Source organism: Lagopus muta, chromosome 24 (genome assembly GCF_023343835.1).
Source record: "Lagopus muta isolate bLagMut1 chromosome 24, bLagMut1 primary, whole genome shotgun sequence".
Classification (NCBI taxonomy): Eukaryota; Metazoa; Chordata; class Aves; order Galliformes; family Phasianidae; genus Lagopus; species Lagopus muta.
This window is the reverse complement of record NC_064456.1, coordinates 59435-87343: the sequence shown is the minus strand read 5'-3', so window position 1 is coordinate 87343 and position 27909 is coordinate 59435. Positions and strand designations below refer to the sequence as shown.

Sequence of the window (27909 nt, the reverse complement as noted above, 5' to 3'; positions counted from 1 at the left end):
TGTGGGGGAAAGCCAGATCTTGCTGCCCAAATCCAGCTGCCAACCACACATTTGTTTGAGATTGGGAAAGGAACAGCTGATGGTTAGGGACTGCCTCCATCGGCACTTGTCTCAGTTTCCTGTGCATCTGTGGGAGGCAGGAAGCCAAAGCTTGATAAGAAAGTGGGGTTTGGTACTGGGGTCCCCAGAGTGCCCCCTCTCAGAGCATCACTTTTCTCTGGGAGTTCCTCCCTCCAGCACACCCAAACATTTTTTTTTCAAATATTACTTGCAGTTCCCCCAAATTGCCAGCCTGGGGTGCAGCCAAAGAGAGTGAAAAGCAGCACTGTGTTGGAGATGCAATGCAATCCCATCCCAAACCCATCACCCATTGGGTTGGAGACACAACACCATCCCATCCCAAACCCATTGCCAGCAGCAGCGATTCTAATGTGCAAGCACTGCATGCACAGCCCACAGCAATTACAGCATCAGCCACCTCCCCCAAATCACTTACACAAATCCTCCTAAACCAAACCAACTGCAGCATAAGAAGCAAATGAAAGCAATTTAATAGGGTTCTGGATGTTCGGGCCCTTTGTTTGCCCTGGCTGTTAACACCAGTGGAGATAAAGAATTGAGGCAGTTGCAATGTGTATCTACTTTGGCCGATGGAAAGTGTGACGGATGCTCAGGCAGACCAATGGGTGAGGATGAGGATGTGTGCGTGGGTGTGGAAGGAATGCTTGCTGCAAGTAAAGATCAAAAAAAAAAAAAAAGAAAAAGAAAAAAAAAGTAGAGAAGAAGAGGAGGGAGCTTATCAACTTCTGAGGCCAAAGTGTGCATTGTCCTCAGAGAAATGCTTTTCTGAATCCAGGGGATGAGATTTACCCTGAGGCAAAGGCTTTGAGGCTTCTTATGGTTGAGTTTAGGGGTTAGGGTTGGGCTGGTGGAGCGGGGATGGGTTTAGCCCCATGGAGCACATAAGCTCTTCCCAGGATCCTCCAGGGAAATGCACTGTATTTTTTGCAAAGGTGTAAGGAAAAGAGAGAAGAATGCATCCCACCTTGATGCTGCATATCCTACCTTGATGCTGAGCACCCCACCCCATCCCTCTCCAATAAGCGGAATGGTGCTGCTCTGGGCCACATCCCAGTGGTAAGGGTGTGCAGGACATGCTGCTCTCAGCATGATAACCAACAGGCAGCACTGGGAAAGCTGATATTTTTCAACTGCTTTAAGAAAGGAATCATTTTTTAATTAGTGAATCCATTCTGGAGAAGTGTCAGAGTTTTACAGTGTTGTAGCTGTTCTTGGTGTGTTGCCTAGACTTGGATGTTCCAGCCATAAGAAAATATTATTTATGGCATTGCTGCTCACAGCTCTTTTATATTATAATTTGGGAACGGAAGTTGCTGTTCCCACCAGTGGACAAAGAACAGCAGAAACCAAGTTTAGGAAAAAGACCAATCAGCAGCACCACAGCAAAGCACCGAGGGCAGAACTGGAACAGGATGAGACCGTATTGCAGCCACTCACTGCACACATCCAGCTCGGCACAGCAGTAACCCCACTGCTGCTCCCCTGTGCAGAACGCCATGTGTTCCTAAACATTTGCAGATCAGGCTTTTCTTCATGGGCTAATGCACGCCTGTTTGCTCATGCCTTACTCAGACTAAACTCCTATTGAACTCAATTAAGTCTGTCATCTCCAGGAGCAGTCAATGTCATTTTTGCCCAAGTAAGGGATGAGTAACGAGTGCTGCGAACGGCCCTTGGAGAATTGCAGCCATTTTGCTGCAGTTCTTGGTCCAGATTCTTGCAGTCAGCACCAGGCCAAGGGTGGAAGAATGTGATATGGCCATATTAATCACCCAGATTGCTGAATGTGCTGGATGGGTGTGTGGAGAGCTGCACCATTGGCTGTTGTGTCCCAAAATGTTTCAGTACAGCTGAGTTTGGCATGAAAATCAGAAAAATATGTTTCTGAAAGGGATGGGATGCAGGGAGCATCCTTATCCTGAGTGAAGTGCCTGGAGGATCCCATTCCCTGATCTACGTCTGCATGCACTGCGCCATGTGTCACCCAACCTGCCCATGTCCTTGCTGTGTGCCGAACTCGTGCTCAGCAGCGCCGGGCTTTCTGCCATTGGGACCTCAGATCCCAACACTGGGGCTGGGCCATGGCCAAGGACTTGCATGCAATCAGTGTGTTACCACCCCTCAGCCCTGCTGCTGGCTAGGCTCCCTGGGATTCCACTGGGAATCACAGGCGCATGGGCTGAAATCCCCATCCCGGTGCCACGGGGAAGAATGGGTGTTCAGGAAATGGGGGACTGTGGTTGTGTGGGGGAGTGCACCGAGGGATGAAGGTATGAGAGAAAGAGGATGGAGGTGTTTGGAGAGGAATGAGGGTCTAGCATGGGGATAAGGGTATGAGGATAAGGATGAAAGTATTTTGGAAGGGATGAAGATGTTTGGAGGGGGATGAGGAGGTAAGGATGGGGGGGGCAGGGGGGGGGGAGGGATAAGGAAAAGGATAAAAGTGTTTGGAAGTGGATGAAAGTGTTTGGAGGAAGATGAGGATATGAGGATGGTAATGACGAGGAAGAGAATAGGGATGAAGGTGTTTGGAGAGAGATGAGGGTCTAGGATGAGGATAAGGATATATAAGCAAGAAAAAATATGAAGATGTGTGGAGGAGGATGAAGGTGTGAGGATAAGATGAAGGTATTTGGGAGGGGATGAAGGTGTTTGCAGAAAGATGAGGGTGTGAGGATGAGGAGAGGGAGGAGAAGGATGAAGACGTGTGGCACAGCATAAGGGTGTGTGTGGGGGGTGATAGAAGTGTAGGGGAAGGGGTGAAGGTGTGTGCAGGGGGTGAAGATGGATACTGGGGGTGAAGGTGTTTATGGGATGAAGACGTGCAGGAAGGAATAGGGGTGTGCGGGAGGCGAGCACAGGAAGATGAGGATGTGCACAGAGGACAATGAAGGCTGGCACAGGGCAGAAGCACCCCAAGCTGAGGGAGAAGGAGGATAAAGGCTCCGAGAAGTCCCTCCCGGAGTCGGGGCTGCGCTGCCCCTTCTTCCCGCTGTGCTGTGCTCCGGGGGGGCCGAACCCTCCGTATCCCCGCACCGCGACGGGACCGCGAATCGAGGATCGGACATGGGACCCGACGGGGCGGGAGTACTCGGGAGGAGGGAGGGAAGAGCACCGGGAAAGGAGGGTGGGAGGAAGGCCGGGGGAGGAGGGTCGGCCCTGCCCCTCCGCCTCCTGATTGACTTCCAACTTTCTGCTCCTCCCTTGCATAAACTTTCCCGTCCCTGAGCCTGGTTCCCTGTGCGGACTCCGGAGCTTGCAGCGCTCTCGCATTCCTATCGTCCTCCCCCGGCCCATCCCCGGCACCAGCTCCGGTCCCGGTTCGGTCCCAGTCCTCTCCCGGCTCCCGTGGCCGGCCCAGCCCTCCGGAGCACGGAGCAGGTAAGCGCCGTCGGGAAGAGATCCCTACCCCCCTTCCTCCTCCTCCTCCTCCTTCTCCTCCACCTCCTGCGCTCCTTCCTCTCGGCCCGCAGCCCTCCTCCGCCTGCACCGAGCCCGGGAGGGGCGGCTCCGGCTCCATAGGATGGCGGTGGGGAACGGGGGGGGAGGGGTAGGTGAACAGAGGGTCCAATGTGCCCCCCGACCCACCAGCAGCCGGGCGGGAGCTCGGCTTTGGGAGCGCCCCCGGGGCCTCTCCGTGCGCTCCTCCGGGCCGCTCCTTCTCTCCCCGGACGGCTCTGCAGTGCCCCCAGCCCACTCAGTGCCGGGACCCCCCCCATCACGCAACTCCCCCCACCCCTCTCCCCACTTACCCTCCCCCCCCCCCCCCCACTCCAACCATTTCCCATTTTCAGCGCTGCGGGACGGCTCATCCCTCCCCGACCCCACTCATCATTTCTCATCCCAAAGGGTTTGCGTCGGGGTGAATCCATGTTTTTTCCCCTTCGCGTTGTGCATCTCCGGATTACACATAGGGTTACAAAGGGGCCTTGTGTGCAATAGAGCCTATACTTTGGAGCGGGCGTTACATAAACAGCCCTGGCACAATGCCCACCCCACCATGCCCACCCCAAAGGCAGTGGGGTCGCGGGGCACGGGGACGTGTCACGTTACATGTGTGTCACACACATGACCATGCGCTGAGTGTATGCTAAACACTTTGTGCCTCGTCATAGGGGCGCATTGCTAACGAGTCAGCGATTAGGTGTATAATTTTCGGCAATGTGTCATCTTTATTATTATTATTATTTTATTTTTGCACTCTCATTCAGTTTTGTTTTGTTTTGTTTTTTCACTTCTCCTGTTCAGAAGAAAAATAACATCCAGCCCAAAATCACCCAGGAAGAAGTCATTTTTAGGGAGAAAACTGCTGGGAATGGGGAAGCATGCACATGTGTTGCTGGTCCACACTGGGGCAGAGGGTCTGGGATTTTTCTGGGGGCCATGGCAAGCTAGGCCAGGCGACAGTGTCGCAGCAAAGCGCTAATCTCTGTGTCAGGCGCACTGGGGTATTTTGGGCTCCAGCGTCCTCTGCCCCCTCCTATCGCTTTCCGACGTGTGCACCGTGAGTCAGGGCTTTGCGCTGCCTGGGGGCACTGTGTGTTTGCTGGGGGGCTGTGGGGTGCATTGAGCCCCACTTTGTGCTGTCACATCTGGTGCTCTGTTGGCCCCAAAGCTCTTCTCAGCCATTGGATTTTGGGGTGGTTTTCCCATGAGTAGCTCCCCAAATGGGGCGTGAGGAGTCTCGCTGAGGTCACCAGGGATGGCCCAGTTGGTGGGGAGGTGGCAGCTGCTCCCTGATATAGGGGACATAAGTCCCATTGGGGTACAAAGTTTTGGGTTTGGACATGCTTGAGTCTATGCAGGGATCTGCCCTGCTCAGTGGGGATAGGGACATTGAGTGGGGATGGGAGAATGAGGGGACCTTCCTATCCCTGCAGAACCTCAGGCACAGCTTGAGGCCGGGCTTGCCCCCAGGTTTGGCACAGCAGCAGCTTTTCTAACAAAAATAACCCTTTGGGAGCGGCCACATTGCATAACGGTGCTGCAGGGGCTCTCAGCCGGGCTGGGCTGACAGCGCAGAGCATGGGGATGGTTTGACCATGGCACTCCAGGGGACAAAAGAGGTTCTGCACAGGGACCAACCTTCTCAGCCCATATCCCCCTCATGTCTTGCAAAATCGCTTCCATCCTCCAGACCCATCCATAGCCCACAGCAGAAGAACTCACTTGCGTTTCCCATGACATACGGTCACTATTTATCATGATACCGGAAACAGCACCGTCTTTAATTGCCGTTTAACCCCTTGTTTGCTGTGAGAGTGGGGCTGGGAGCATCTTGGTGTCTTATGGAGATGTGGGAGTTGCTGTGTTCACTGGCTATAATTAACCTATGAAACATCACGGAGCTGCACCATTCCCATCCAACACACCAAGTGTGACGAAGGGTGAGATTGGGATGGGGAGAATTGGATGATGTTGGGCTTTCTGTGGAGAAAATGGGGCTTTCTGCCTTCCATCTGTGGGAATAGGGGCAGAGGTGGATAGCAGAAAATGGGCTGTGGAACCATTCCCGAGGTTTGTGGGTTTGTGCTTACAGAGGTGGGACAGACACTATCTGAAGTATTGTGATCCCAAAGAGCTCCTCTTGTACTTCAACCGCCAAGGTGCTCCAAGGCTGTAAGGGACTATCATGGTTTCTATGTGTTGGCCCAACCTGGGGTGCTGCTGGGAAATATCCTTTTTTGGGGGTCGGTGCCCGGGTCAGGCACTGGGAGCATGCCAGGGTGGCCAAGCCCAAGCACCTGTGTTGTGGTTGGGGACAGCACCTGAAGAGTGTGGGCGTTCGTGATTGCCACCGTCACGTGTTGTGTTACGAAATGTTTTTTTGGACGAAGGGAGGGAGGCAGGTAATGATGGGGTGAGCCGTCGGGGCTGTGCCCCATGCCAGCCTGCAGCGGGCACACAACGATACAGTGCGGGTTTGGACAGGTTGCTGGAGCGGTGGTTTTACCCATTTGGGAGATGGGCGCCGTGGCTTTACGGTTATCCCATCCAGCCTCAACCCATCCTACCTTACCCACTGACTGTGTCCCTCGCTGCCACATCTCCGTGGTTCTGAACACCTCCAGGGACAGTGATCCCACCACTCCCAGAGGCCTCAGCCACTGGTGTCCCAGCAGCTCTATGCCTCAGTTTCCCCACCTCGGTTGGGAAGTGGAGTGAAAAAACATTTCGCTTCTCGCCCAGGAGCACCAAGCCATATTATTTCCCCACGACTGTCTCCTCCTCACTCCTCATCAAATTAAATCCAGCTGTTCACAACAGCCACTAACTTCTCTCCGGAAGATGTTCAAAGTTTACAGCTGCACTGTGCATGGAGGATGGGCTGCAGGCCCGTGCCAGCTCCCCACTGCCCTCCCCCAGCTGCTGACTCCTGCTGTGCACACAACCAGTGTGGACATTGGGTTTGGTGATGATGATGATACGGGCTTCATCCCTCTCAAGGTGAAGGCACTGGGCAGGACCCTGTGCCTGCCTGCCTGATGGGAGTGAGCTTCCCCCAAGACTCCCAGTGGGGACAATAGATGGGTTGGGCAGTGCTGAGAGAGATTGGGCAGAAAGTGATGGTGCATGTCCATGGCACAGCAGGGTGCTTCGCTCACTCACTTTGCTTGTCTGAGGTAGCAAGCAGTGAGGTGATGCTGAGCCTAAATATTCCTTTCTGGGAATAAAGTGGTACAGCACTCAGTGCTGCGCTGTTTTTGCATGGTCTTGGTTTGTAGGCTGTCCCATGTGGGTTGGTGACACTGGGGACCTCATAGCAGTGACCCCACTGTCCCTAGCTTGGGAAATCAGGCAGGAAAGGTTGCATTCTGCAAGCCTTCCTGTGACCCTGCAAGCCTTTTCCTATGAGTTTGGGGGTTGGCTGTTGCTCCCTTTGCTGCATGCCCCACTGGTTTCCTGTTCTGTGCAGTGCTGTGCTCACCCCGTGGTGTTGGTGCAGGCAGCAGTGCAGCTGCTTCAGGGTAGGGTTGGGTTTCTTGGGGGCGGAGGTGACTGGGAAGGGGGCAAGTGAGAAATGCATTGAAGCCTTCCTCCTCCTGCTCTTCTTCCTCCTCTTCACCCAGAAGTCTCCATCCCTAAGAAGATGTTCTCCCTGCAGTGGGGTCAGCAGCACCCGAACCTTCTCTTCCGTGGAAGGAGTGTGTCCTGAGGGAGTCTCTGGGGTCTCTCCCACCCAGCAAGGGGACATTGCCCCATGTGTGTGCACAGAGCCCTGGTACCCACAGCTCTCCCTTGCCCGTGGTGGCAATGGGTCTTGGGGTCCTGGACACAGTGGCCACCCTGTGGTAAATGTCCCCATGCATACCAGGATGGGCACATTTTGGGGGTGGGAGCAAAGCATATTCCTTCATATCCCTTCCATGTTCCAGGTCACCTGGTGCTGTGCGTGTCATGGGGTGGCCATGGTGGTGGCCTGTCTTCAACCCCAACCCTGTTGTTTTCATTGCTCTCGTTTCATAACACAGAGAGTAATTAATGCCGTCAAAGCTTTCTATTTATGACCTGACGGGTGCAACGCCCTGGCTGGGCAGGGTAATTGGGGCAAGGAGGGACAGAGGATGGGGTACAGTGTCCATCTGTCCCCATGTCCCGGGCCCAGAGCCTTGGGTGAAACTAGTCTAGGTCCTCCAGCAGCCAAAAACCAGTGTGGAGCATCTTACCTGAGGCACCATGAGCTTCACCTAGGTCTTATCCCTTGACCATACCCTAATTTTACAGGGACACATCAATGAGATTTCCCCATCGTTTGCCCTCATGATTTGAAATGGAGCATCCTTGACCAGTGCAGTGATGGCAGTTTTTTGGGGAACTGTGCTGAGGTCTGCAGGGTGGGGTCGCAGTGTGTACCCCGTAGGTGGGCACCTTATGGTTGGGCACCCCACAGATGAGTATCCCATGATTGGATGGCCCTAATGGCACCACAGACCCCGGTGGGATGCTGCCACGTGGCCTCCTGCAGTTTCCCTGCTCTGATTGCTTCCTGAGCCGTCTGCCAAGCCGGAAGGGACAGGAAGCGATAGAGGAAAGGAAACTAGTCAGGCTGCTCTGTAGGAAGTACCAGGGGCTTGTTGGTGGCCCCGTGGCACAGCCCTGGGTGGAAGGGAGCAGGAGAGTCCCACACTGCAGCCCCAGAGCTGCTGGGAGGAAGAGAGTGGGGTCAGCAAAGCTGTGCCACCTCCAGCCCCAGTGCTGACAAAGGGTCATTGCACAGTGAGCATCATGGTTTGGTGTGCAGCATGGAATATTAGTGAACAGGGGAACGTCTTCCCATTGCTGGGGTCTTCCTAGGAGACCTTGGGTTGTTGAAACATCGGTCATGTTCTCGTTGCAGGTGGGACTCCACTGCCCCACTCACAGCCCCGTGGGATGTGTCATGGTGTGGGTGACCCTGTGCTCCTCCCATCACCGAGGAACAAGTGGACAGTCCCACAGATTGTCTTCTGGTGTCTGGGTGGGCGCTTGCATTGCACCCAATGCATTGGGGCTTCTGCTTTGGGGTTTGTTGGCTTGGGGTTCTGCAGAACCAAAGGGGGCAGCTCCTCTTGGCACCCCGAGTGTCCTCCTCGGGGCACATCGCACCCATCCTGCCTCAGTGTCTGAGCAGCACAGCCCAACGGAGCGATTCCCTCTGTGCCACCAGTGGTGATGACCCCGTGTTTCCCCCCACCCCTCCCCATCAAGTGTCTGCACCACAGCAGTTACTGTGCAGGTGAGGCTGCGCCCGCCCCGATGCCTGCCCCAACTTGTTGCTGAACTTTTATCCTTTTGCTATGGGGTCCAAGTAGGGAGGGCTGGCTTGCCCCATTCCGCTGCGCGCGGAGGGAGTAAAGTGGTGGCGGTAGCCCTTTGTGCTGCGTCTGCTCATGCTCAAATGTGTGTGTCCCCAATTTGCAGTCCTGAGGCTGCTCCCCATGGAGTTGGGGAAGCTGTCACCCACAGCAGGGCCACCTTGATGCCACTAGGAGGGCAGGGGTGGCTGTGGCAAGTGAGGAGCAAGATGAAGGTCCTGGTCCCTGTGTCATGATGATAGCCACCATAGGATGGCATCTTCCTCCATCCATCCATCCTCTCTTGCTTTGGGCAGACCCCAAATCCTGGCTTTCTGCTCCACATAATCGGGATATGGGGCTGCAGTGATGTGTGGTGGGTGGAAGTGCTTTTGGGGCTAAGCATGCTGGGGAGAAGAGTATGCACCTTGACCCCAAGCTCAGTAGCTATGCTGGGGATGAGGTGTCACTCCATGCTCCCCATTCTATCCCCATGCTCCCAGCTCCATCCCTGTGCTCCCAGCCCCAGTTGCCCTCATGCTCCTCCCACACATCCTCTGCCCCCCACAGTCCTTACTGCATCAGGTTCTGCTGCTCCTGCCCCCACTGTGCCCTGCCAGCACTCTGCTCCTGACCTGGGCACTTGGGCACCGCCACTGTGTCTTCAATATTTCCATTCCCCAGTCTGTGCACCCACTCTTTGCAACCCCTTGGGCAAAGCTTTTGATGCCACAGGGTTTGGCAGGGATTTCTCATAGGATTTTAGGACTGAGGACCCTCACCTTGGTGAGCCCTTGAGCTGCACTGGGGCCAAGCTTGGGGTGAGCACGCAGCCCACAGGAATGCCACATCTGTTTCTATCTCCCAGTTTCACCTTGGCCATGCCCTGGTGGCCCCCTCCATGCCCACTGTGAGTACCCATCCTGTACCCTCTTGGGTACCCCAAGGTTGCCACGGTACAACAAGCATCTCTTTGCCGTGTGGCTATGAATGTCTCTGCTGAGGTGCCACGGTCCTTGTGGGACAGAGGCTCAGTCCCTGTCCCAAGCAGAAGCCAGGAGGAGGGACACACTGAGATGTTATTATTCCTGCAGCTCCAGTCCCTCCCAGCCTTGATCAGGTCGGGCAGGCTGGTACCCAGGTCCAGCCGTGCTGGTTTCCTAATTGCTTTTCTGGTTGCTGTTTTGTAAGGTTGGGTGGAGCGCTGTGCTCGGCCCCTTACGTCAAAGCTGTGACTTGCTGCCTTTCTGCACCCTCCCTCCAGGAAATAAAATCTCTTGGCCTAGCTAAAAGCAGGTTTGATGGAGGAGGAGCTGTTTCCTCGCACCTTGGCCAGGGCCCCACTTTGCCCTCCTCCTCCCTCTGTTTTTCCCCTGCTTCCCTGAAAGGGCTGCACTGGGATTTCCCTGCTGGGGAGGGAGGCAGTGAGGTGGGAGGGATGTGGGGAGGCTGCAAGGAGCTGGGAGCTCTTGGAGAAGGGGATGGTGACATGTGCCACTTGTCACCATGTGGGCAGTGGTACCACTAGTCCTATGGCTCCCCAAAGCCTCCATTGCCTCAGGCTGTAGCACCCTGCAAAACCCCTGCAACCCAATTCTCAGGTCTGTCCTCTCCTGGCACCCGAATCCCATGAGGAGGATCCCACTGCAGAGGGGGGGATCTCACATTACTAGGGGAGACTCCAGGTGCTTCAGAGCTGTGGGGTTTGGGTGCTGTGGGGTCTGCAGGGGGTCTCCTCAGCACCAGTATAGGGTTTACATGGGAACAGGGTTCCATTGGGCTGTATGGGATGGGCTCAGTCCCATGTGCCAATCCATAGGCAGGCCGCCCGCATTCTGGCAGTCCCTCTCCCATCCCTGCACCCACTGTGGGGTTTGCATGTTGACAAGATCCCAGGGAACTGCATGGGGTGGGCGCTGGGGGGCTCAGCCCTATGTGATAGCCCCTCTGCATCATCCATCCCTCTCCCATCCCCATTGCTCACACACAAAGCCCCTCCCCCCAGCCTATGCAGCCCCCCAGGGCTGTGCTCAGCGTGGGGTACAGAGCAGTGCAGCCCGCTGCCGCCATCCCTCCCCTGGCTGCCGGCTCCATCCTGCAATCCAGTTCTCCTTATTTGGCCACAGTGTTCAGCAAGAGGGGGAGCGCTGGGGGGGGTGAGGGGGGCGTTGGAATGGGGGGGAGCAAGCAAGGGGGGGTCAGAGGGACTGACATCACAGAGAGGGTGGTGGCAAAGAAGGAGGGGGGAGAAAAGTTTCTTTTTTTATTAAAAAAATTAAAAAAAAAAAACAAACACAACACAACACAAAGCAGCCTGGGCGCGTGCCCGAGCCAGTGAGTTGCTGCAGTTCCTTTAAAAGGAGATGTCTGCGTGCTGAGACCTTTGCACGCTCCCACCCCAAACGGGAAGCGTAGCACTGCGCAGCGAGACACCTCCAAACAGAATCCAATGCTGCTCTGCAAAACTGTGCAGGAGGGCAGGGAAGCATCCTTGGGCACCTGGTTTGTCAAATCCCCTCCCCACCTTTTGGGGGCTCAGGTCCCCAAATGTCATCTTGTGCCCCATGGACACACGTGGTGCCCGTGTGTGCTCTGTGTGTGCACTATGTGTCTGAGTGCTTTGTGAGTAGTGCAGTACATGGGCTATTCCCAACTGGTATTTGGGGTGGGCATCTGGTGGCTTTGCTCTGCTGAACTGGGGGTGCAGGGTTGAGGCTCACAGGTCCCCAAGTGTCAATGTGTGCCCAAGTGCTCTGTATGGGCACCATATGCCCAAATGCTTTGTGTGTAGTGCAGCACATGGATTGTTCCCAAGTGATATTTGGGGTGGGCATGTGGTGGCTTTGCTCTGCGGGATTTGGGGTGTTTAATGGCAAACGTGGCCATGTCCCCAAGGCATGCAGCTGTGTGCATGCTTGGCACCGGCGTGCTCTCCTAGTGCAGTGCCAGCATGGGGATGTACTGGGACCATGCTGTCACCTGCGACTCCAACATGGCCATGACAGTTGCGGCCAAGTCTCAGGGGTGTCTCTTTGTTCTTGCAGGTTGCCACGTGTCCGTGGGGGCTCGGGCTCAGAGCCCAGAGCAGCCAGCACCATAGCGTCCAACAGCTGGAACGCCAGCAGCAGCCCCGGGGAGGGGCGGGAAGATGGCCAGGACGGGATGGACAAGAGCCTGGACAACGATGCTGAGGGAGTGTGGAGCCCGGACATCGAGCAGAGCTTCCAGGAGGCTCTGGCAATCTACCCCCCCTGTGGCCGGCGGAAAATCATCCTCTCGGATGAAGGCAAGATGTATGGTGAGTGCACACACAGGATGGGTTGGGCACTGTGTGTGTCACTGTGCACTGGGATGGGGCTGGTTCCGAGCCCTGAACCCATCTGGGATTCAACCCAGAGCACCCCAACTTCAAAAGTTCTTTCCCAAGCTGTGTGGCTTTGGGTACCAGAGGGCAGTGACCCATGTCCCCATGGTGTTGTCACAGCCATCTCCTCCCTCCTGCTCTCAATGTGCTGGACTGACAGGTTTGGTGGAGCCGTGGGGCAGGGAGTGGGCATGGTCCTGTCTCATACCACTCCCTGTAGTGTCCTGAACCAGGGAGTGCTCCAAGAGAATGGTGGCTGTGGCCCTCAGCCCACTCCAAGCCACCTGTTCTGCATCAGGTGACATTGCCCCATTTGTGAAATGCGTTTTGCTTGGGCTCAGCCTTGTTTCCGCTGCAGCAGGAAGGATGAGGATGGGTGATGAAGGCAGGGGTGCGCAGTGCCACCAAGGAGAGGACAAAGGTGTGTGTCCACATCTGTGCCACAGTGGGGCTGTCCCCTTCTCTCTCCCTCCCACGATGTCAGCCCCTCACAGGTGACTTCAGATCTCCTTCTTGTGGGACACGGTGCCACACTGCTATCCCTGGTGGTGACCTCCAAACCCACCAGTGACAATGCCGTCATCATCCAATGGCTTATCCACCCACGGCACAGAGGGCACTGGGTACCTGGTACATACCATCCCCATCCCCATTCCAGTGCCACCCTGGGGCACCCTGGTCAGAACTGGTGGCTGAAAGGCAGTACAGGGCTTCCTGAGCGGGTGCATTTTTTGGATTTCTCCTGGAATAGCTGAAGTGCCGCTGGGAGTCTGGCCCTGCGCAGCACACCCGGGCGCAGACCGGTTTTTCCAGCCTTTCAGAGCCATCTGGCAGCTGTTTAAAGAGGCAGTGGCCCCCACCTCCCATCGCACACCCAGAGGGCTCTGTATTTAGGGGTTGGGGGTGGCATTGCAGAGGGCTCTTCTCTCAGAGGTGCCTTTGGAAAGTGGGGTTCGGAACAAACCTGTTGGAGAGCAATGGGTTTATACTGGGTCCAAGCATCCCCGCATGACAGCAATACTTTGGGACCACCTTGGAGCACCCAAAGGATGAGTGGCTTTGGGCATTGCAAAGGGGGAAGGCAGGGTCTGAAACATATTCATAGGGAGAGCGATTGGGTCACACTGGGGCTATACATCTCCAGGTGGCACTGATTTGGGAACCCTCTTGGAGCACCCAAATGGGAGGATGAGTGGCTTTGCTTAGTACTGTGCTGACTCAGGGGATGGTGCCAGTGTCCCATGGAAATGGGGTGGGGATGTGCACGTGCCCCAGGAGCAGGTGGGAGCCATGGGGTGGGCTGGTCATGCTCGCACCGCTCTTTGGCCGCCGGCGTGTCCCACTGGGTTATTTTTAACAGAGCTGTCCAACTGGTTGACGTGGTGGTGTCAGGGGAGAGGAATTTGGGGAATGTGGTAATTTGGAGGAGGATGTGCCCTCACCGAGGGAATGGCATGGCTCCGAGTGAATCACAAGGACACAGCCATGGGCACCCCAGTGGGATGAGGCAGAGGTGTGGGGAGATGTCCAGTGTTGGGCATCATGTTGGGTGCATCGCTGCATCCAGGTTTCATTTCCCATATTTGCTTCCACACTGCTGAGCATGGGGATGGGACATGGGAATGGGCTGCGTGCAGCCAGAGTGCTGAAGGTCCCAAACCTAACACCCCACAAGTCACAGGCATTGCTGCACCCTGTGGCATCACATCACCGGTGCACCTGTGGGTGCTGGACAGGATGAGGCATGGGTGCATGGGGCACCCTTGAATGCTGGGCAGGATGAGGCCGGGATAGGTGCATGGTGCCACGGCTCCTTCCAAGCCAGTGTTTTGGCAACCAAGAGCAAGTGAGTCCTGGTCATTAGGGGCTGCTCATTAATTAAAAGGCAGGACTGATGTCTGCACCACCATTTTGGGGTTGCCATGGGGTTGCACCAGGGCACCCATGGCTGCTGAACAGAGGACAGGACTGAACACAGGGACCCTTCTCTGTGCCCACATTTCCAATGGACCCATGGTGACCCCCCTGTGGCCACCACCCCCTGCCTACTGCAGCTACCCCATAGCACCTGGCACTGTCAGTCCTCATGTGTCCCCTCTCACCCCCCTCCCCCTCCCCTCCCAGTTGCTCTGGAGCTGCCCAGGGTAGGGTGGTGGGGATTTTTTAATTTTATTTTATTTTTATTTATTTATTTATTTTTAAAGCTGAAACCCTCTCCAAGGGCATTTCGACAAGTTCCAACCACCACCATCTGGTCCATTAAAATAAATCTGGCGTGCCTTGCCGCCCCCGTGTGCGGGGGGTGAGGCGTTGGGGGGGAACAGGGCCGGGTTGAAGAATGCTCCCAGCTGCTCTGACGTTGGAGCACAGATTGGCCACAGCTGGCCCTGTAAAATGTGGTGCAAAAGCACTTCTGCTTTGAATTAAGCTCAGGACGTTAGGAAATACTGGTGGAAAGGGCGGCTTGGTGTGTTGGGGGAAGCTCAGTGCTCAGGGGGCACCCAGGACCCATGTACAGAATGGGGTTGTGCTCAAAGGAGTGCCCTATTGGGATGGTTTTAGGGGATCCATGGTCACCTATGTTGGGGACACTTCTGTAGGGGGGGTACCAGTGGATACCACCCCCTGACCACCAGTCTGTCCTCCATGGTGCTGGGGGTGGTGGACACAACGGATGTTCCCATGTTCCCATGTATTCGCTGGCGGCTGGCCACTCCAATGTCCCCATGGGCCACCCCAGTGTTCCCTCGGGCCACACAGCTGTCCTGGCAGCGCCATCTCCTGGCAGAGCCTCCTCCCTTGTTACAGACCAGTGTCCCCTCGTCCCGTGCTGTCCCCTTCTCCCCGCTGTGCTGGGGCTGATGCTGCACATCCCCGCAGGTCGCAACGAATTGATTGCGCGCTACATCAAGCTGCGGACAGGGAAGACACGGACAAGGAAGCAGGTGAGGCTGGCACTCTGCTTTTATTGAGGGTGCTTTTATCTGGGCACTGGGGATGGGGTGCCCAGAGGGGTCTGGCTGTGCCATGCATTTGTACTTTCTTCTCACTGGGTCAATTTCTCCGTAACAGCACTCAAGCTGCAGCTCTTGTAGCATCGCCATGCATTGCCCTTTCTTTCCACCTGGAGCCAGAGGTTGTTCCCATGTCCCAAAAGCTCCTTGTCTGTTTGTGTGCCTTGTGTGGCATACAGTGCGCTTGAAGGTATTCTGAGGGCTGAGTCCCAGCTGTGCCCACTGCAGCCAGGGGACAGCGGTGTGGCAATGGTCCCCAGAGTAACACTGCCTGGCAGTGGCAGCATTGGGGGTGGCAGCAGAGCAGGGAAACATGGCCTTCCTTTTCTGCTTGCACAATGCTTGCGGCCCTCTTTGCACTGTGCCCACTTAGAACATACACATGGCTCATCTCTGCCCACTGTGCATCCTCATGGATGTGATGACCTTCCCCAGGGGGACATGGGACAGAGGGGTTGGGGTGACCCATAGTGGAGTGGCCCCATGCCACTGTCCCTGCATAGGATGGATCCTGGTACCCGTATGCTGTGGGGAAACTCTTCTGAGACTGATGCTGGAGGAGAGGACTGTGGTCCAGCCACAGCCACTGCATTCTTCATTTCTGGCTTTGAGCCTTGTGTTTCACCTTCATGCTGGGTATCTCTGGTTGCAAGCATCTCACTTGGATTTCCTTCCATCGAGAGAAGGAGAGGGCACAGATGAAAGCAATGCTCTGGGGGTATCAATGTATGTGACGTTGTCCCCCTCATGCCTTTGTTGTCTGAGAGAGTCGGGTGCTGGTGCTGAAGTTGCTCCCCCCCAAAGTGAGCCCTACTGGGAGCAGAGACATGCACTCAGGATCTGCAGATCAGCCCCATCCTGCGCTTGGAGCGCTCTGCACAAAAGAAAACCTCTTATTGAATTTCCCACCTGCAGTATCAGCAGGGGTCCCAGGTATGCTGCATCCCCTTTGGGACCAGCAGTTTCATTGCAGCTCTACTGAAAGCACAGCAGGGATGTGTGCGCTCACAGGTGTGGGGCTGTCTTTTTGGGAAGCTCCGACAGATGGTAAACACTGAGCCACCGCCTTCTCCCCATGGACCCCACTTCCTCCCCCTCAACTTTCCTTCCTCTAGCTCAGGGCAACTGCAATGCTGTAAGACCACGAGCATCTCCTGGAGCACTCTGGATCTACGTGCCCCATTTTTCCCATACACTTTCCCCTGGGGCAGTGCAGGGACATGTCTTCATGCTCTGTGTTTTCCTTTCTAACGGCGTGGTGGGCGCTAGGTGTCCAGCCACATCCAGGTTCTAGCTCGGAAGAAGGTGCGGGAGTACCAGGTTGGCATCAAGGTACGTTGGCACCCGTGCCCAGGTGTCCTCGGCGGTGTCTCTCTGAGCATGGGCAGCCCCTCTCCTTCCTCTCTTTTCCTCTGGTTGACGGCTCTGCTGTTCCCCTCTCCTGCTCTCTCTCTGCAGGTCTCTAGCCACTTGCAGGTTCTTGCCCGACGGAAATCTCGGGAGATTCAGTCCAAGCTGAAGGTATGCGCCTGCTTCCCTCCTGCCTGCTGACCACTAACACTCTCCACTCTCTAGTGTGCAGCTTCCTCTCCTTTTGATGGCTTTTTTTTTGCTTCCCTCCTCCCTTTGCTCCTGGAACTGATGGATTGGAGTGGCTGCAAGGGCTGCGCGTTCCCTCTTGTCTCCCAAAAATGTGGAGGTATCCATGGTGTCCTCTCCACCCCCCGACCTGGATCACATGGAATTGGATTTACATCCTCCCCTTGTGATACACTCTGCTCTTTTGGGCATCTCCCAGTGGGGAAAAGACCCATCCCAGTGCAACTAGCAACAAAGCAAAACCCAAAAGGTTTCCCCAGACTTGGGATGGTCACAAGGATTGTCTCCCCCTGCTCTTGTCAGAGGCTAAAACAGCAATGTCCCCAAGCAGTGTCCTCAAGGATGGCACACACCATGTTGTGGGGACAGTGTTCCCAGTTGGGGACACAGTGATGGTCCCAGGACGACCCATAGTTCCAGGGGTGAATGGAGCCAAGCTAGGAAAAACTGGATCGCCTGCTGCTGTGGTTGGCTTTCCTTTCCTTCCTTCCTCCTAACTGCAGCCCGACTAACCTGTCCTTAACCATTTCTACTGTTCCTGGTGTTATTTGTTGGGAGGGTAGGAATGGAGGGACACAGCAGGCACTGATATGCCCAAAGGACTGAGCCCTCCTTGGATTGGACCCACCCAGGTGTCCCCACCCAGTGGTCCCCATTGGTGACCATTGAGGGCATTCCATTTGCACAACCTGGGCTGCTCCTGATTCAGTCCCCTCAGCTGGATTCAGGCTCATTTGGGGGCCCTGAAAGCTTCTGGCCCCAAGAATACAGCATTCTGTCTCCAGAACTTCTGGGTGAGGTTCACTCAGTCCCCAAAACATCGCCGCCATTTGGGTCTGAGTGCTCCTGCACTGGGGCTAGCAGGGGGGCATCATTCCAGGATTACCACGCTGTGCCCTCTGAAAGCGCTGAGCAGGTTTGGTAGATCCCAGTGCCACAAGGACCGTCCGCCGTCATCCCCAGCTGTTTGCTGGGAGGGGACCCCAAATGATTTGGATTGTACACCAGACCCCAAGCCCAGGAGTGGGGACAGCTGGTGGAATAGAATGAATGACAACAGAAAGCTTTGCAAAAAGTAATTTTAAAAGGGCACTGGATGAGTGGCTCCAGCCCCAGCCATGCTTCAGGGCTGACCAAGAGCAATGCTCCGAAGCAGTGCAGTGTGAATGTAGAGCATCCTTTCACATCCATTCCTGGAGGCAAATCTGGGACCTTAAGACAAATTCTCATCCCACTGAGTCAGAACTCTCATCTGTCAGCAAGTGGTGACTTCTTTAAGGTGCAGTCATATTCTTTGGGTTCGTGCTGCCAATGTGTTCCTGCACACAGAGCTCAGCATTCCCTCAAACCGTATTTATCTCACATCTGCTGTGCCCCAGGTGTGAATAAATGGGGCCATAGACCCCTGAGCGGGGTGAGGAGGGGAGTGAAGAACTGGCTTGTACACTTCTCCCTGCAGATGGGGAGTGCCTGCTGCCGTCAGCTTCTGCCCTCAAAATGCGAGAAAAAATGGGGAAAATGGATTTCTTGAAGGAGTCTGGTTCTCACCTTCTCACTGGGGCAAGCAGGATTTGAAGGGTATTACAAAGCAGTGAAGGCAGGGGTACCCACCACCAGGATGGCATGAGAGCAGGGGAGTCAGTCCCAAAATGAGGCTATGGTGGCAAAGTGGAAGTGCAGGGGGTGTACTCAAGATCCCCTTGGCTCTAACCATGTCTTTTCCTTTCTTTTGCGGACAGGCCATGAACTTGGTAAGTTGAGCTCTGATACTGTGATTACCCCGTTGCCTTTTGCTAAACCCTTTGTGCCCCAGGGAGGCAGTGGGGACACCTCCTAGACCTGGCAGCTCCCACCTGGAGGGGTGGTACAGCATGTGTGGGGAGGGGAGGTAGATGAGGGGGGAGGCCATTTGCAGGGTGATAGTGTTCATTACCTTGTGTAGTTTTGGTATTGGCTGCATTAACCATGCCCCTTCCCCCCCCCCCCCCATCCTGATCTCTTGGTTGCACAACACCTCCACACTTTGCTAAACTTCTGGGGAGGTGAGGGCAGCCCACCCAAAGCCCTGCATAATGCCCATTTCCTCTCTTTACTCCCCCAAGGACCAAGTCTCCAAAGACAAGGCTCTGCAGAGCATGGCGTCCATGTCCTCCGCTCAGATTGTGTCGGCCAGCGTCCTACAGAACAAGCTCAGCCCCCCCCCTCCTCTTCCTCAGGCCGTCTTCTCTGCTGCCCCCAGGGTGAGGATGGCTCTGTGCCCATAGTCCCCATACTTGGGGTGGGGGGAAAGAACCCATACATGGACCTGGGGGAGTCACAGCCTCTTGGCTGCATTGTGGAAGGGGCACTCTGGAAGCTGCTGATGGGTCTGGGGGGTGAAGGGGTGCTGACTGTGTTCTCTCTGCTCTTCCCCAGTTTTGGAGTGGGCCGATCCCAGGGCAGCCTGGACCCTCTCAGGAGTAAGTGCAAGCCCTCATGTCAACCAGCCCCACCATGGGACCCAACCTTGTTAACCTAACAAGGCACTTTTTGTTTTTCAGCATTAAACCATTTGCACAACCAGCTTACCCCATCCAGCCACCCATGCCTCCATCACTAGCCAGTAAGTGCTGTCCTTCCTGGGGGTATCACTTGGTACCTCACAACTGTGCTGGGGATGCAGCTTTCTGTCCCCTCCATGGTGCCACCTGATGTTGCCAGCCACCCTGGGGCACACTCACAGCTTTTTGTCCCTATACTTTTTGTCCTTATACTATATAGCAATGTCACCCATCCAAGGTACCTCTCCCAGCCTCCTGAGGTGAAAACTTGGGTTTAAACCCAGCTCCAAACCCCATAGTCAGCAGGTCTCTACTTTCCCCTTTTGGGATAGGGTGCAAATTTTCCACCCCACAGCAAAATGCCCGTCCTAGAAGGTTGGGGAGGGACAGGGGGAGCACACCAAGGCAAGCAACATCCTGGTGGTACAAGAGGGGCTCACAACAGTTGACGCTGCCCCGTGTCCCCCCCAGGTTATGAACCCTTGGCCCCGCTGCCACCAGCTGCCTCAGCTGTGCCGGTCTGGCAGGACCGCACCATCGCCTCTGCCAAGCTGCGGCTCCTCGAGTACTCTGCCTTCATGGAGGTGCCACGGGATGCTGAAACGGTAACACCGCCTTCCCCATCCCCTAGACACCTGGCCACCCTCACCCTCAGTGTCACCCAGCTTTTTCAGCTGACCTCCACCTTGTTTTGACCCCATTTGCCCTTACAGTATAGCAAACACCTCTTCGTGCACATTGGGCAGACGAACCCCTCATATAGTGACCCACTGCTGGAGGCTGTGGACATCCGCCAGATCTACGACAAGTTCCCTGAGAAGAAGGGTGGCCTCAAGGAGCTCTATGAGCGTGGGCCCCAGAACTCCTTCTTTCTCGTCAAGTTTTGGGTATGAGACTGGGAGGATTGACCTCCAGCCCTTAAAGATCATAGAATCATGGAGTGGTTGCGCTGGAAGGGTCCTTAAAGATCCTAGAACCATGGAGTGGTTGGGTTGGGAGGGACATTAAAGGTCATAGGACCATAGAGTGGTTGGGTTGGAAGGGATCTTAGCCCCCTCCCAGCCGCACCCCTGCTGTGGGCTGGGTACCCCCCAGCAGATCAGGCTGCCCAGGACCCCATGCGTGGCATGGGATGGGGCACCCACAGATTTTCTGCACAACCCATCTTAGTGTCCTGTTTCCCAAGAACACAGTGGCTCATGACAGCATCCCTCTCTTTTCTCTTCAGGCTGATCTGAACAGCACAATCCAGGATGGGCCAGGGACTTTCTATGGTGTCAGCAGTCAGTACAGCAGCGCAGAGAACATGACCATCACAGTGTCCACCAAGGTGTGCTCCTTTGGGAAGCAGGTTGTGGAGAAGGTGGAGGTGAGTGCTGTGCAGTGTTGGGAGTATTTGGGAATGGCGTCCATGCTTCGAGTCCTGGGACAGTGTGGGATGGATAAAACCCCAGAAGTGAATGTAGGGCGTGTGGGCACAGGCTGTGGTTATCCCACGGTGTCCCTGTTGGCTGCCACATGCATTCCCCATTATTGTGTCACCCTCCCGCTGATGCCTGGCTGTCATTGCAGACAGAGTACGCGCGGTTGGAGAACAGCCGCTTTGTCTACCGCATCCACCGCTCCCCCATGTGCGAATACATGATCAATTTCATCCACAAACTCAAGCATCTCCCAGAGAAGTACATGATGAACAGCGTCCTGGAGAATTTCACCATCCTGCAGGTATTCACCCTTCCCAGAGCTTTGTGCATGGATCAAATGGTGGGACATGTCATATTGGCTATGGATTGCTGCAAGGGGCCTTGCGAACTGCCCCAGTTATGGACACCAAGTGGTGGTGCCACAAATAAAGCAGCTGTGCCCGAGTGCATGCAGCCTACTGGATGGTGATTATCAAGCGTGGGGTGGCACACTGAAAGCAGCAGTGCATCCATCCCCAACCCATACCCACTGCAGGGAGCACACTCTGATGGTGAAAATGGAATGGCTGTGCCCAAGCCCATGCACTCACTCCCTAAACAATGAGGGGGGCAGAGTTTTGGTGGTGCAGATTAGTGCAGCTGTCTCTGATTCTGCACAAACCCCCAAGTAGCAGATAGCAAAATGAGTGCACATAAAGCTGCCATGCCTGAGCCCACACAACACCCCCAATAACAGCATCCACCCCCAGTACACATACTGATGCCCCTCTGCTTCCCCACAGGTTGTTACCAACAGGGATACCCAGGAAACCCTGCTCTGCATCGCCTTCGTGTTTGAGGTGTCCACCAGCGAGCACGGCGCCCAGCATCATGTCTACAAATTGGTGAAGGACTAGGGGCCCTTGGGACAGGCAGGGGCTTGAGGAACACAGGGACGTGGGGAGGGTTGTGCAGAAGTGCCGCCTGTTGTGCCCCCCAGCCCCACTGGGAGTCATTGGAAGAGAGGAGGAGGAGGAGGAGGAGGAGGAGGAGGAGGAGGAGGAATAAGAAGAAAAGCAATAGCCAAAAAAGACTGACTTGTGATTGCAGATGTTTTCTACTTTAGGAACAGTTTTTAAATAAATATATATATTTAAAAAAAAAAAAAAGAAGAAGAAGAAGAAGAATGAGAATGAGAATGGAAATGTAGGGAGGAAGGAGAAGAGCCCGTGTCCAGCGCTGGATGGGGAATGCAGTGCAATGAGCCAGGACCGTGCAGGATGTTGGAGCGGTGGATGGTGCTGCTTTTGCCTCCCTGTTCAGGTCCCCGCGTGGTGTCACTGGGTCCATGGTGATATCCCTTGAACAGTGGTGTAACCCGGCACTGGGAGTGGTGGTGAGGACATGGAGCCCAGGGCAGAGGTGGGATCAGATGGGAGGAGGGCAGGGGTGGTGGCCTTAAGCAGGAGAAATGAACAGGAGAAAGTTGCATTGTGCCTTGATGAGGATGAGTGTTCCTCATCCTGTCCTGGCAGTATTGGGAGCGGGAGATGCAAAGCGTTGTTTAATGGCTCTTTTTTTTTTTTTTTTTTTTTTTTTTTTTAATTAAAAAGTGCTTTTTAATACTGTGCTCAGAATTGAGCCTTTTCCATCCTGTGCCACTCCACAGTGCCCAGGACTCCCTGCTGTCACCTCTGGTGCCTGTGGCCGGAGCTTACCATGGGGCTCGTGGTCATCACATTGCTGTGGTGTTTGTGCATACTCCAGGAATTGCATTCAGGCTTTTCTCCAACCCCAGCACCCCTCGGTGCTATTTGCCATGGTGCAGTGGGTTTGCTTGATTTATTTTGCGTATGTACATTTTCCATCTTTTTTTGGCCTGTTTTTCTGTTTTTACAGTTCTGATATTGGCTTTTTCTCAGTGGGAAGCAGCCGAGTCCGGAGGATCATGGAGCTGAGCTGTGAATGGGAAGAGGAGGGGATAGAGAGGGGACCGAGAGGGGCAGAGGATATGTGGGATGCAAGACTGGGTCTGCTCAGAGGGAATATGGGGCTACAGCCCACAGTAACCCAATGCACTCTGCCCAGTCCTGCAGGTTGCAAGGGAGAGCATCCCCAGGAGGGTTGTGCAGGGTGACATGGAGCGGGGGGCAGGAGAAACACTTTGTCTGCCTGGAGGAAGACTGAAGGCAGTGGGAGGTGCAGTGCAGAGTGTTTTGGGATGATGGAGCTGGGGATTGGTGATGGGATGCTGGGTGTGCAGGGGCAGCGCAGAGCTCAGGAAATGCCCTTTGCTGATGCCATGTGTTGGGGCTCCATCCCAGCAGAGCCACTCCAGTGCCGGGTCAAAGGGAGAAAGGGGAAAATCACAGGGACAGCCTCAGCCCCCCCGTCCCAGGCTCTCATATGTAGCATGTTCATTTGTTATTTGTGGTTGTGCCGTTTTTTTTTCTTTTTTTTCTTTTTTTTTTTTTTTTTCGCTCACTGATTTAAACTCTGGGAATCCAAGTTCAAACCTCCCACCATCACATGGAACTCTTCGTTAACTGGACCGCTTTGTGCTCCTTCCATCCCTCCCTCCATCCCTCCATCTACCTCTCCATCCATCCCTCCCTTTCTCCATCCATCCCTCCTTCTCTCTATCCCTTCATCCCTCCCTCCTGCCCCAGCTAAGACTCAGCCACGGCCTCAGAGATCTTCCTTGCCCTCCCCATAGCCCCTCTGTTCTCCTCCAATGTATTTATGAATTTCACATGAAGTACTGTTTTATTTTTTTAAAGACTTTGTAAAGCTTTACCAGGGTTACAATCACCATTTTTAGAGCTGTGTCAGTCCACAATGTTAAAAATAATAATTTTTTTTATGTATTATATTTTTTGTGTATTTTTTTAATCCAGCTGTGATGGGTTGTATCATGTATTTGTTGTGTTTACTGTATCTGTCCAACTTCAAAGAGAGGAGACTGTGGAGCTCCGAGAAAAGTACGGTCTGCTGAAAAACCATTAAAATTATTTGTTCTTGTGTTGGCTCAAATAGTTCTGTCGTTCCTTTGGTGTTTGTTGTGACAGTGGGGTCTATGGGGCCTGCTATGGTTGGGTTACACTTCTGCAATTAACCCAGTGCTGGAATGCATCCTGCAGTGGGTTACTGTGTTTTGTAGGGTTGAATGAGTGGTGATAGGTTTGTAGAATTGTATGGGTTTACAGGGTTGATAACGGGTTTGTAGTGTTGCCTAGGTTGGTAATGGGTTCACAGGGTTGGCTGTGCTGGATTGGCCTTGCCCTGTTCCCACTCTCTCCCTGCCCTGTCTCCCAGGCTGGAGGGAGAAGCCCTGCAGCATTGCTGGGTTCACTGACCCATATTTAGGGGATTGCAGACTGCTTGTGCCAGCATCAGGCATTGGAGGTCTGAGTGTGTGCTGTCAATAACAATCGCTCCTTACAGCTTTGCTTTCACTCCCGTGGCTACTTAACACCCGATCTTCTCCCATCGCAAGGCGACACAGAGGCCGTGTTCTAACACTGGCCATATTTCCTCTTTCTGTAAGCCAAACTGTCCAGCGTGGCATGACGGCACCCGAGATACTTATTTCTACTTCACCCAGCTCAGCTTGCACGCTGGAACAAAAAGAGTAGCGGGCTGCAGGGAGCAGCGGGGCAGCACCACCCGAAGGCAGTCTGCAGCGACGCGCGACGCACCGCCGGGGGACTCCACGACTCCACTGACTCCGCCCACTGCCGCCATCCCCCTAGTCGCTACGCACCGCCCTCCCGGGGCCGCTCCCTGCTGCCTTCCCCTTCCCGTTCCGCACTGCTGACTGCCGGGACTTGTAGTCCCCCGGCACGGCACCGCAACCCGACCTCGACCGGCACGGCACCGCAACCGGACCGCAGCTGGACCGGCACACACGCACCAGGTGCGCTCCTGATTTTGCGCCGCGCTCCGGCACCGCGCTCTGCTCCGCTCCCACCTGTTGCTCCGCGTCCCGATTCCGCCGCCCGCCGAGTGGCATCGGCCCGGGCTGAGAGTTCGGTGAGAGCTCGAATGGGAGCTCTGGGCCGGTTCAGGCGCCCAGCGCGGCGGCGGGGAACGTGCACATGGCTCTTTTATTTTTTCTTTTTCCAGTTTTTAAAACTCCTTTGTGTGACGCGCAGTGGGACGGTGGAGTTTGACTCGGGTCAGGGTCCGTTCCCCATAGCTCTCCATAACTGTTCTCATGCTTGGGGCCGTGCTGTAGCACTGTGGTTAAAGTCTATCCAGTGAGCACAACTCAGTATAGGGAGGTGCCCCATCCCTGCCCCCACCCCTTTCAGCGCCCTCCCTGTCCCCATCAGCACAGAGCAGGTTTGGGCAGTTGGCTCCCTGTTTTGGGGCAATTTGAGGTTCAGGGGGAGAGGGAGGGAGAGCAGGTGGCAGGCTGAGCATTGTGCCCTCTGTGTGGCTCTGTCACCCCAAAGCTGCTTGCTGCAGGACCCTCCAGTGTGCTGCTGCTGGGCAATGGAGAAGGACCCTGCACTGCGGCTCCGTGTCTTTGACCTCAACTGCTGGTAAGTGCTGAGCCTGGTGAGGCTGTGAGTATGAAGACATCTGCCCTAGGAGCACCACCTTCATGCCTGCTTGGCTGTCGGATCACACTATTTTCACAGCCCAGAGGGCAGGGCACTCAGCTGGGCTTTGTCCTACTCCTTGTCTGTTCCCCTGTGCTCCCCATTCTCCCCTGTGGAAAGAGCCCTCCATGTGCCCCCCAAATGGGGATGCGCTGCTTCACCTTGGAGGTGGGAAAAGCCATCCTCAAAGAGCCTCCCCTGCACATCCCTATTGCCCCACGACCCTATCATCCCATCTCCCCCCACCTGAGTTGCAACCTGCCCCATACCCTCTTCCCCAATTTGTGTCCCCATGAGCCCTTATCCCCAGCTCCTCTCCATGGCTTAGGGCCATCCGTTACCTGAGCAAGCGGCGGCAGGAGCGCATCCGCCTCATCGGAGACCGGCTGTGCCAGGAGGGCTTCGACCTTGTCCTGCTGCAGGAGGTGAGCTCACTTGTGAACTGATCGTGCCAGTCCCAGCCCACATGCTGAGCACACCCAGTCTCAGCCTATCTCATTGTCCTGCAGATATGGAGTGAGCGTGACTACAGTGACCTGAAGGCAAAGCTGGGTGTTTGCTGCCCCTTCTCCCATTATTTCCGAAGGTGAGAAGGGCTGGGATATTCCCTAGAGGGAGGGAGGTGGTTGTTCACTGTGCCCCCCTACAGTGGTGTCATCGGCAGCGGCCTCTGCGTCTTCTCCAAGTTCCCCATCCTGGACACACTGCTCTACCAGTACTCGCTCAATGGATACCCCTATATGGTGAGTGGGGTGGGTAGGGCACATGGCATCCACAGGGTGCTGCTGAGCTGTGCAAGGCTCTGCCTCCCCCCTTCCCCTTTGGCAGCTGCACCATGGAGACTGGTTCTGCGGCAAGTCTGTGGGTCTCGTCGTTGTCAGGATTGCCGAGATCACCTTCAACATCTATGTCACCCACGTGAGTATCTGAGGGAGACAGGTGGCTGCACCCCTCCTTTGCTGTCCCCTCTCTGGGGACACTGCTAAAATGCAATGATTCAATACTGCATAGGGTGGGGGGACAGTGACCCCAGCTGGGCAGCACAGTGGAGTGAAGGTCCCAAGCTGTCAGTAGAATGAAGGCAGAGCCATGGGACCAAAGCATTGCAAGGAGCTGTGGAGCGGGATAGGTGCTGCAGGGAGGAGATCATGGCTGCTTTGTTCCCTGCTTTTCCAGCTGCATGCTGAGTACAGCCGGGAGAAGGACGCCTACCTGCCCCACCGCGTGGTGCAAGCCTGGGAACTGGCACAGTTCATTCGGTGAGTGCTCACAGCTTGCAGCCAGGACTATGGGAGGGGTGCACCACGGGGTGCCCCCTCCCCCAGGCTGAACCAGGGGGCTGAGTCAGTCCTGTCCCTGCAGCCACACGGCGAAGGCAGCTGATGTAGTGCTGCTGGGGGGAGACCTCAACATGCACCCTGGAGACGTGGGCATCCGGCTTCTGCGTGGCTGGACGGGACTGCAGGATGCCTTCACCGAGGCCAAGCACTTTGAGGTGAGTGGTGGCTCAGCAAGCACACCCCCTGGCCGTGTGCCCATCCTTGCCCAGTGTATGGCACAGGGCTCTTGTTCCCAGGGCTGTGAGGACGGCTGCACTCTCATTCCAAATAATTGCTTCGCTGTCAAGTCAGAGCTACAGCCCTTCCCATTGGGCATCCGCATCGACTACATCCTCTACAAGGTGACAGGGTCCCTCCATGCTGCACACGAGGCAGAGGACAGCCAGTGACCCCACTGCCCCCTCTCCCAGGCTATTTCCAGCTTCACAGTGAAGTGTGAAGAGCTGAGGACCACCATGGGAACAGTCCCAGGAATGGACATCCCTTACTCAGACCATGAGGCTGTGATGGCAGTGCTGTGCATCCAAAGGAGGGGACAGACAGCGGGTGTCACCATTGGCACAGCCAGTAAGATTTGGGGACACCACTGAGGTCCCCTTGACATGGGTTTGAGGAAGCCAGTGGGGTCCTGCATGCACTGGGGATACTGCTGACCACTGGCTTTGAAATGGGGAGGATATTATGGGGCACCCCTTAGAAGGGAGCTGACAGAAATATGCTGGATGGGGACCAAATGGGTGTGGATGGGTGTCACCCCCAAGCCCCTGTTCCCACAGTGCCAGCATTGGTGGAGGTGCTGAGTGAGGCACGGACGGAGGTGTGCATGGGGCTGCTGACAGCACAGCGGCAGCGTTATTCCTCGGGCAGGATGGCAGTGCTGGCCATGCTGCTGCTGCTGCTACAGGCAGTGGGAGTGCTGGGTGTGCTGGGAGGGCTGGCGGCTGGGAAGCCCTTCCCTATTCTTTCCTTCTCCCTGCTGGCCTTCCTTGCCCTTGCTACCTTCCTCCTTGCTGCTGGCCTCCACCTCTTCCACAGCATCGAGGTGAAGATGCTGCAGGGCACCAAGGAGCAGATGGAGATGGCGACGCAGGGGCTGCAGGAACAGCCCCTCCCCTGCCACTGACCCAGCCCCATCCTGACCCCTTTTTTAGCTGAAGAAAATAAAAGAGGTGTTTTAACCCTTTGTG

The 27909-nt window shown here is 55.4% G+C and overlaps 2 protein-coding genes across 11 annotated transcripts; both read left to right on the top strand.

Moving 5' to 3' along the window:
- Positions 1-3261: 3261 nt before the first annotated feature.
- TEAD3 (TEA domain transcription factor 3) lies at positions 3262-23808 on the top strand. Of its 9 annotated transcripts, none has more exons than XM_048925638.1 (13): positions 3262-3462; positions 11900-12153; positions 15028-15164; positions 16503-16754; positions 18572-18583; positions 18935-19072; positions 19248-19291; positions 19373-19434; positions 19844-19977; positions 20086-20259; positions 20601-20741; positions 20945-21097; positions 21579-23808. In XM_048925638.1, the coding sequence occupies exons 2-13, from the start codon at positions 12018-12020 to the stop codon at positions 21690-21692; spliced, it is 1497 nt and encodes a 498-aa protein (XP_048781595.1). In that variant the 5' UTR covers positions 3262-3462; positions 11900-12017; the 3' UTR covers positions 21693-23808. The 9 variants fall into 9 exon arrangements, with proteins under 9 accessions (XP_048781595.1, XP_048781596.1, XP_048781597.1 ...); XM_048925639.1 differs by having other exon boundaries at positions 3263-3462; positions 15100-15164; XM_048925640.1 differs by having other exon boundaries at positions 3265-3462; positions 15100-15164; positions 16692-16754.
- A 746-nt stretch (positions 23809-24554) lies between these two features.
- Positions 24555-27905, top strand: SMPD2 (sphingomyelin phosphodiesterase 2). Of its 2 annotated transcripts, none has more exons than XM_048925656.1 (11): positions 24555-24691; positions 25246-25322; positions 25711-25807; positions 25892-25968; positions 26032-26125; positions 26211-26300; positions 26559-26641; positions 26745-26877; positions 26959-27063; positions 27133-27289; positions 27499-27905. In XM_048925656.1, the coding sequence occupies exons 2-11, from the start codon at positions 25273-25275 to the stop codon at positions 27843-27845; spliced, it is 1233 nt and encodes a 410-aa protein (XP_048781613.1). In that variant the 5' UTR covers positions 24555-24691; positions 25246-25272; the 3' UTR covers positions 27846-27905. The 2 variants fall into 2 exon arrangements, with proteins under 2 accessions (XP_048781613.1, XP_048781614.1); XM_048925657.1 differs by having other exon boundaries at positions 25233-25322.
- The last annotated feature ends 4 nt before the right edge of the window (positions 27906-27909 follow it).

Excerpts from the sequence above, each read along its gene's own strand:
- TEAD3 (XM_048925638.1), top strand. The coding sequence starts at position 12,018 with ATGGACAAGAGCCTGGACAACGATGCTGAGGGAGTGTGGAGCCCGGAC. Across the intron at positions 19,978-20,085 it reads TGCCACGGGATGCTGAAACG|TATAGCAAACACCTCTTCGT; the intron begins GTAACACCGCCT and ends TTGCCCTTACAG. Across the intron at positions 21,098-21,578 it reads AGAATTTCACCATCCTGCAG|GTTGTTACCAACAGGGATAC; the intron begins GTATTCACCCTT and ends GCTTCCCCACAG.
- SMPD2 (XM_048925656.1), top strand. The coding sequence starts at position 25,273 with ATGGAGAAGGACCCTGCACTGCGGCTCCGTGTCTTTGACCTCAACTGC. Across the intron at positions 26,301-26,558 it reads TCAACATCTATGTCACCCAC|CTGCATGCTGAGTACAGCCG; the intron begins GTGAGTATCTGA and ends CTGCTTTTCCAG. Across the intron at positions 26,878-26,958 it reads CCGAGGCCAAGCACTTTGAG|GGCTGTGAGGACGGCTGCAC; the intron begins GTGAGTGGTGGC and ends TCTTGTTCCCAG.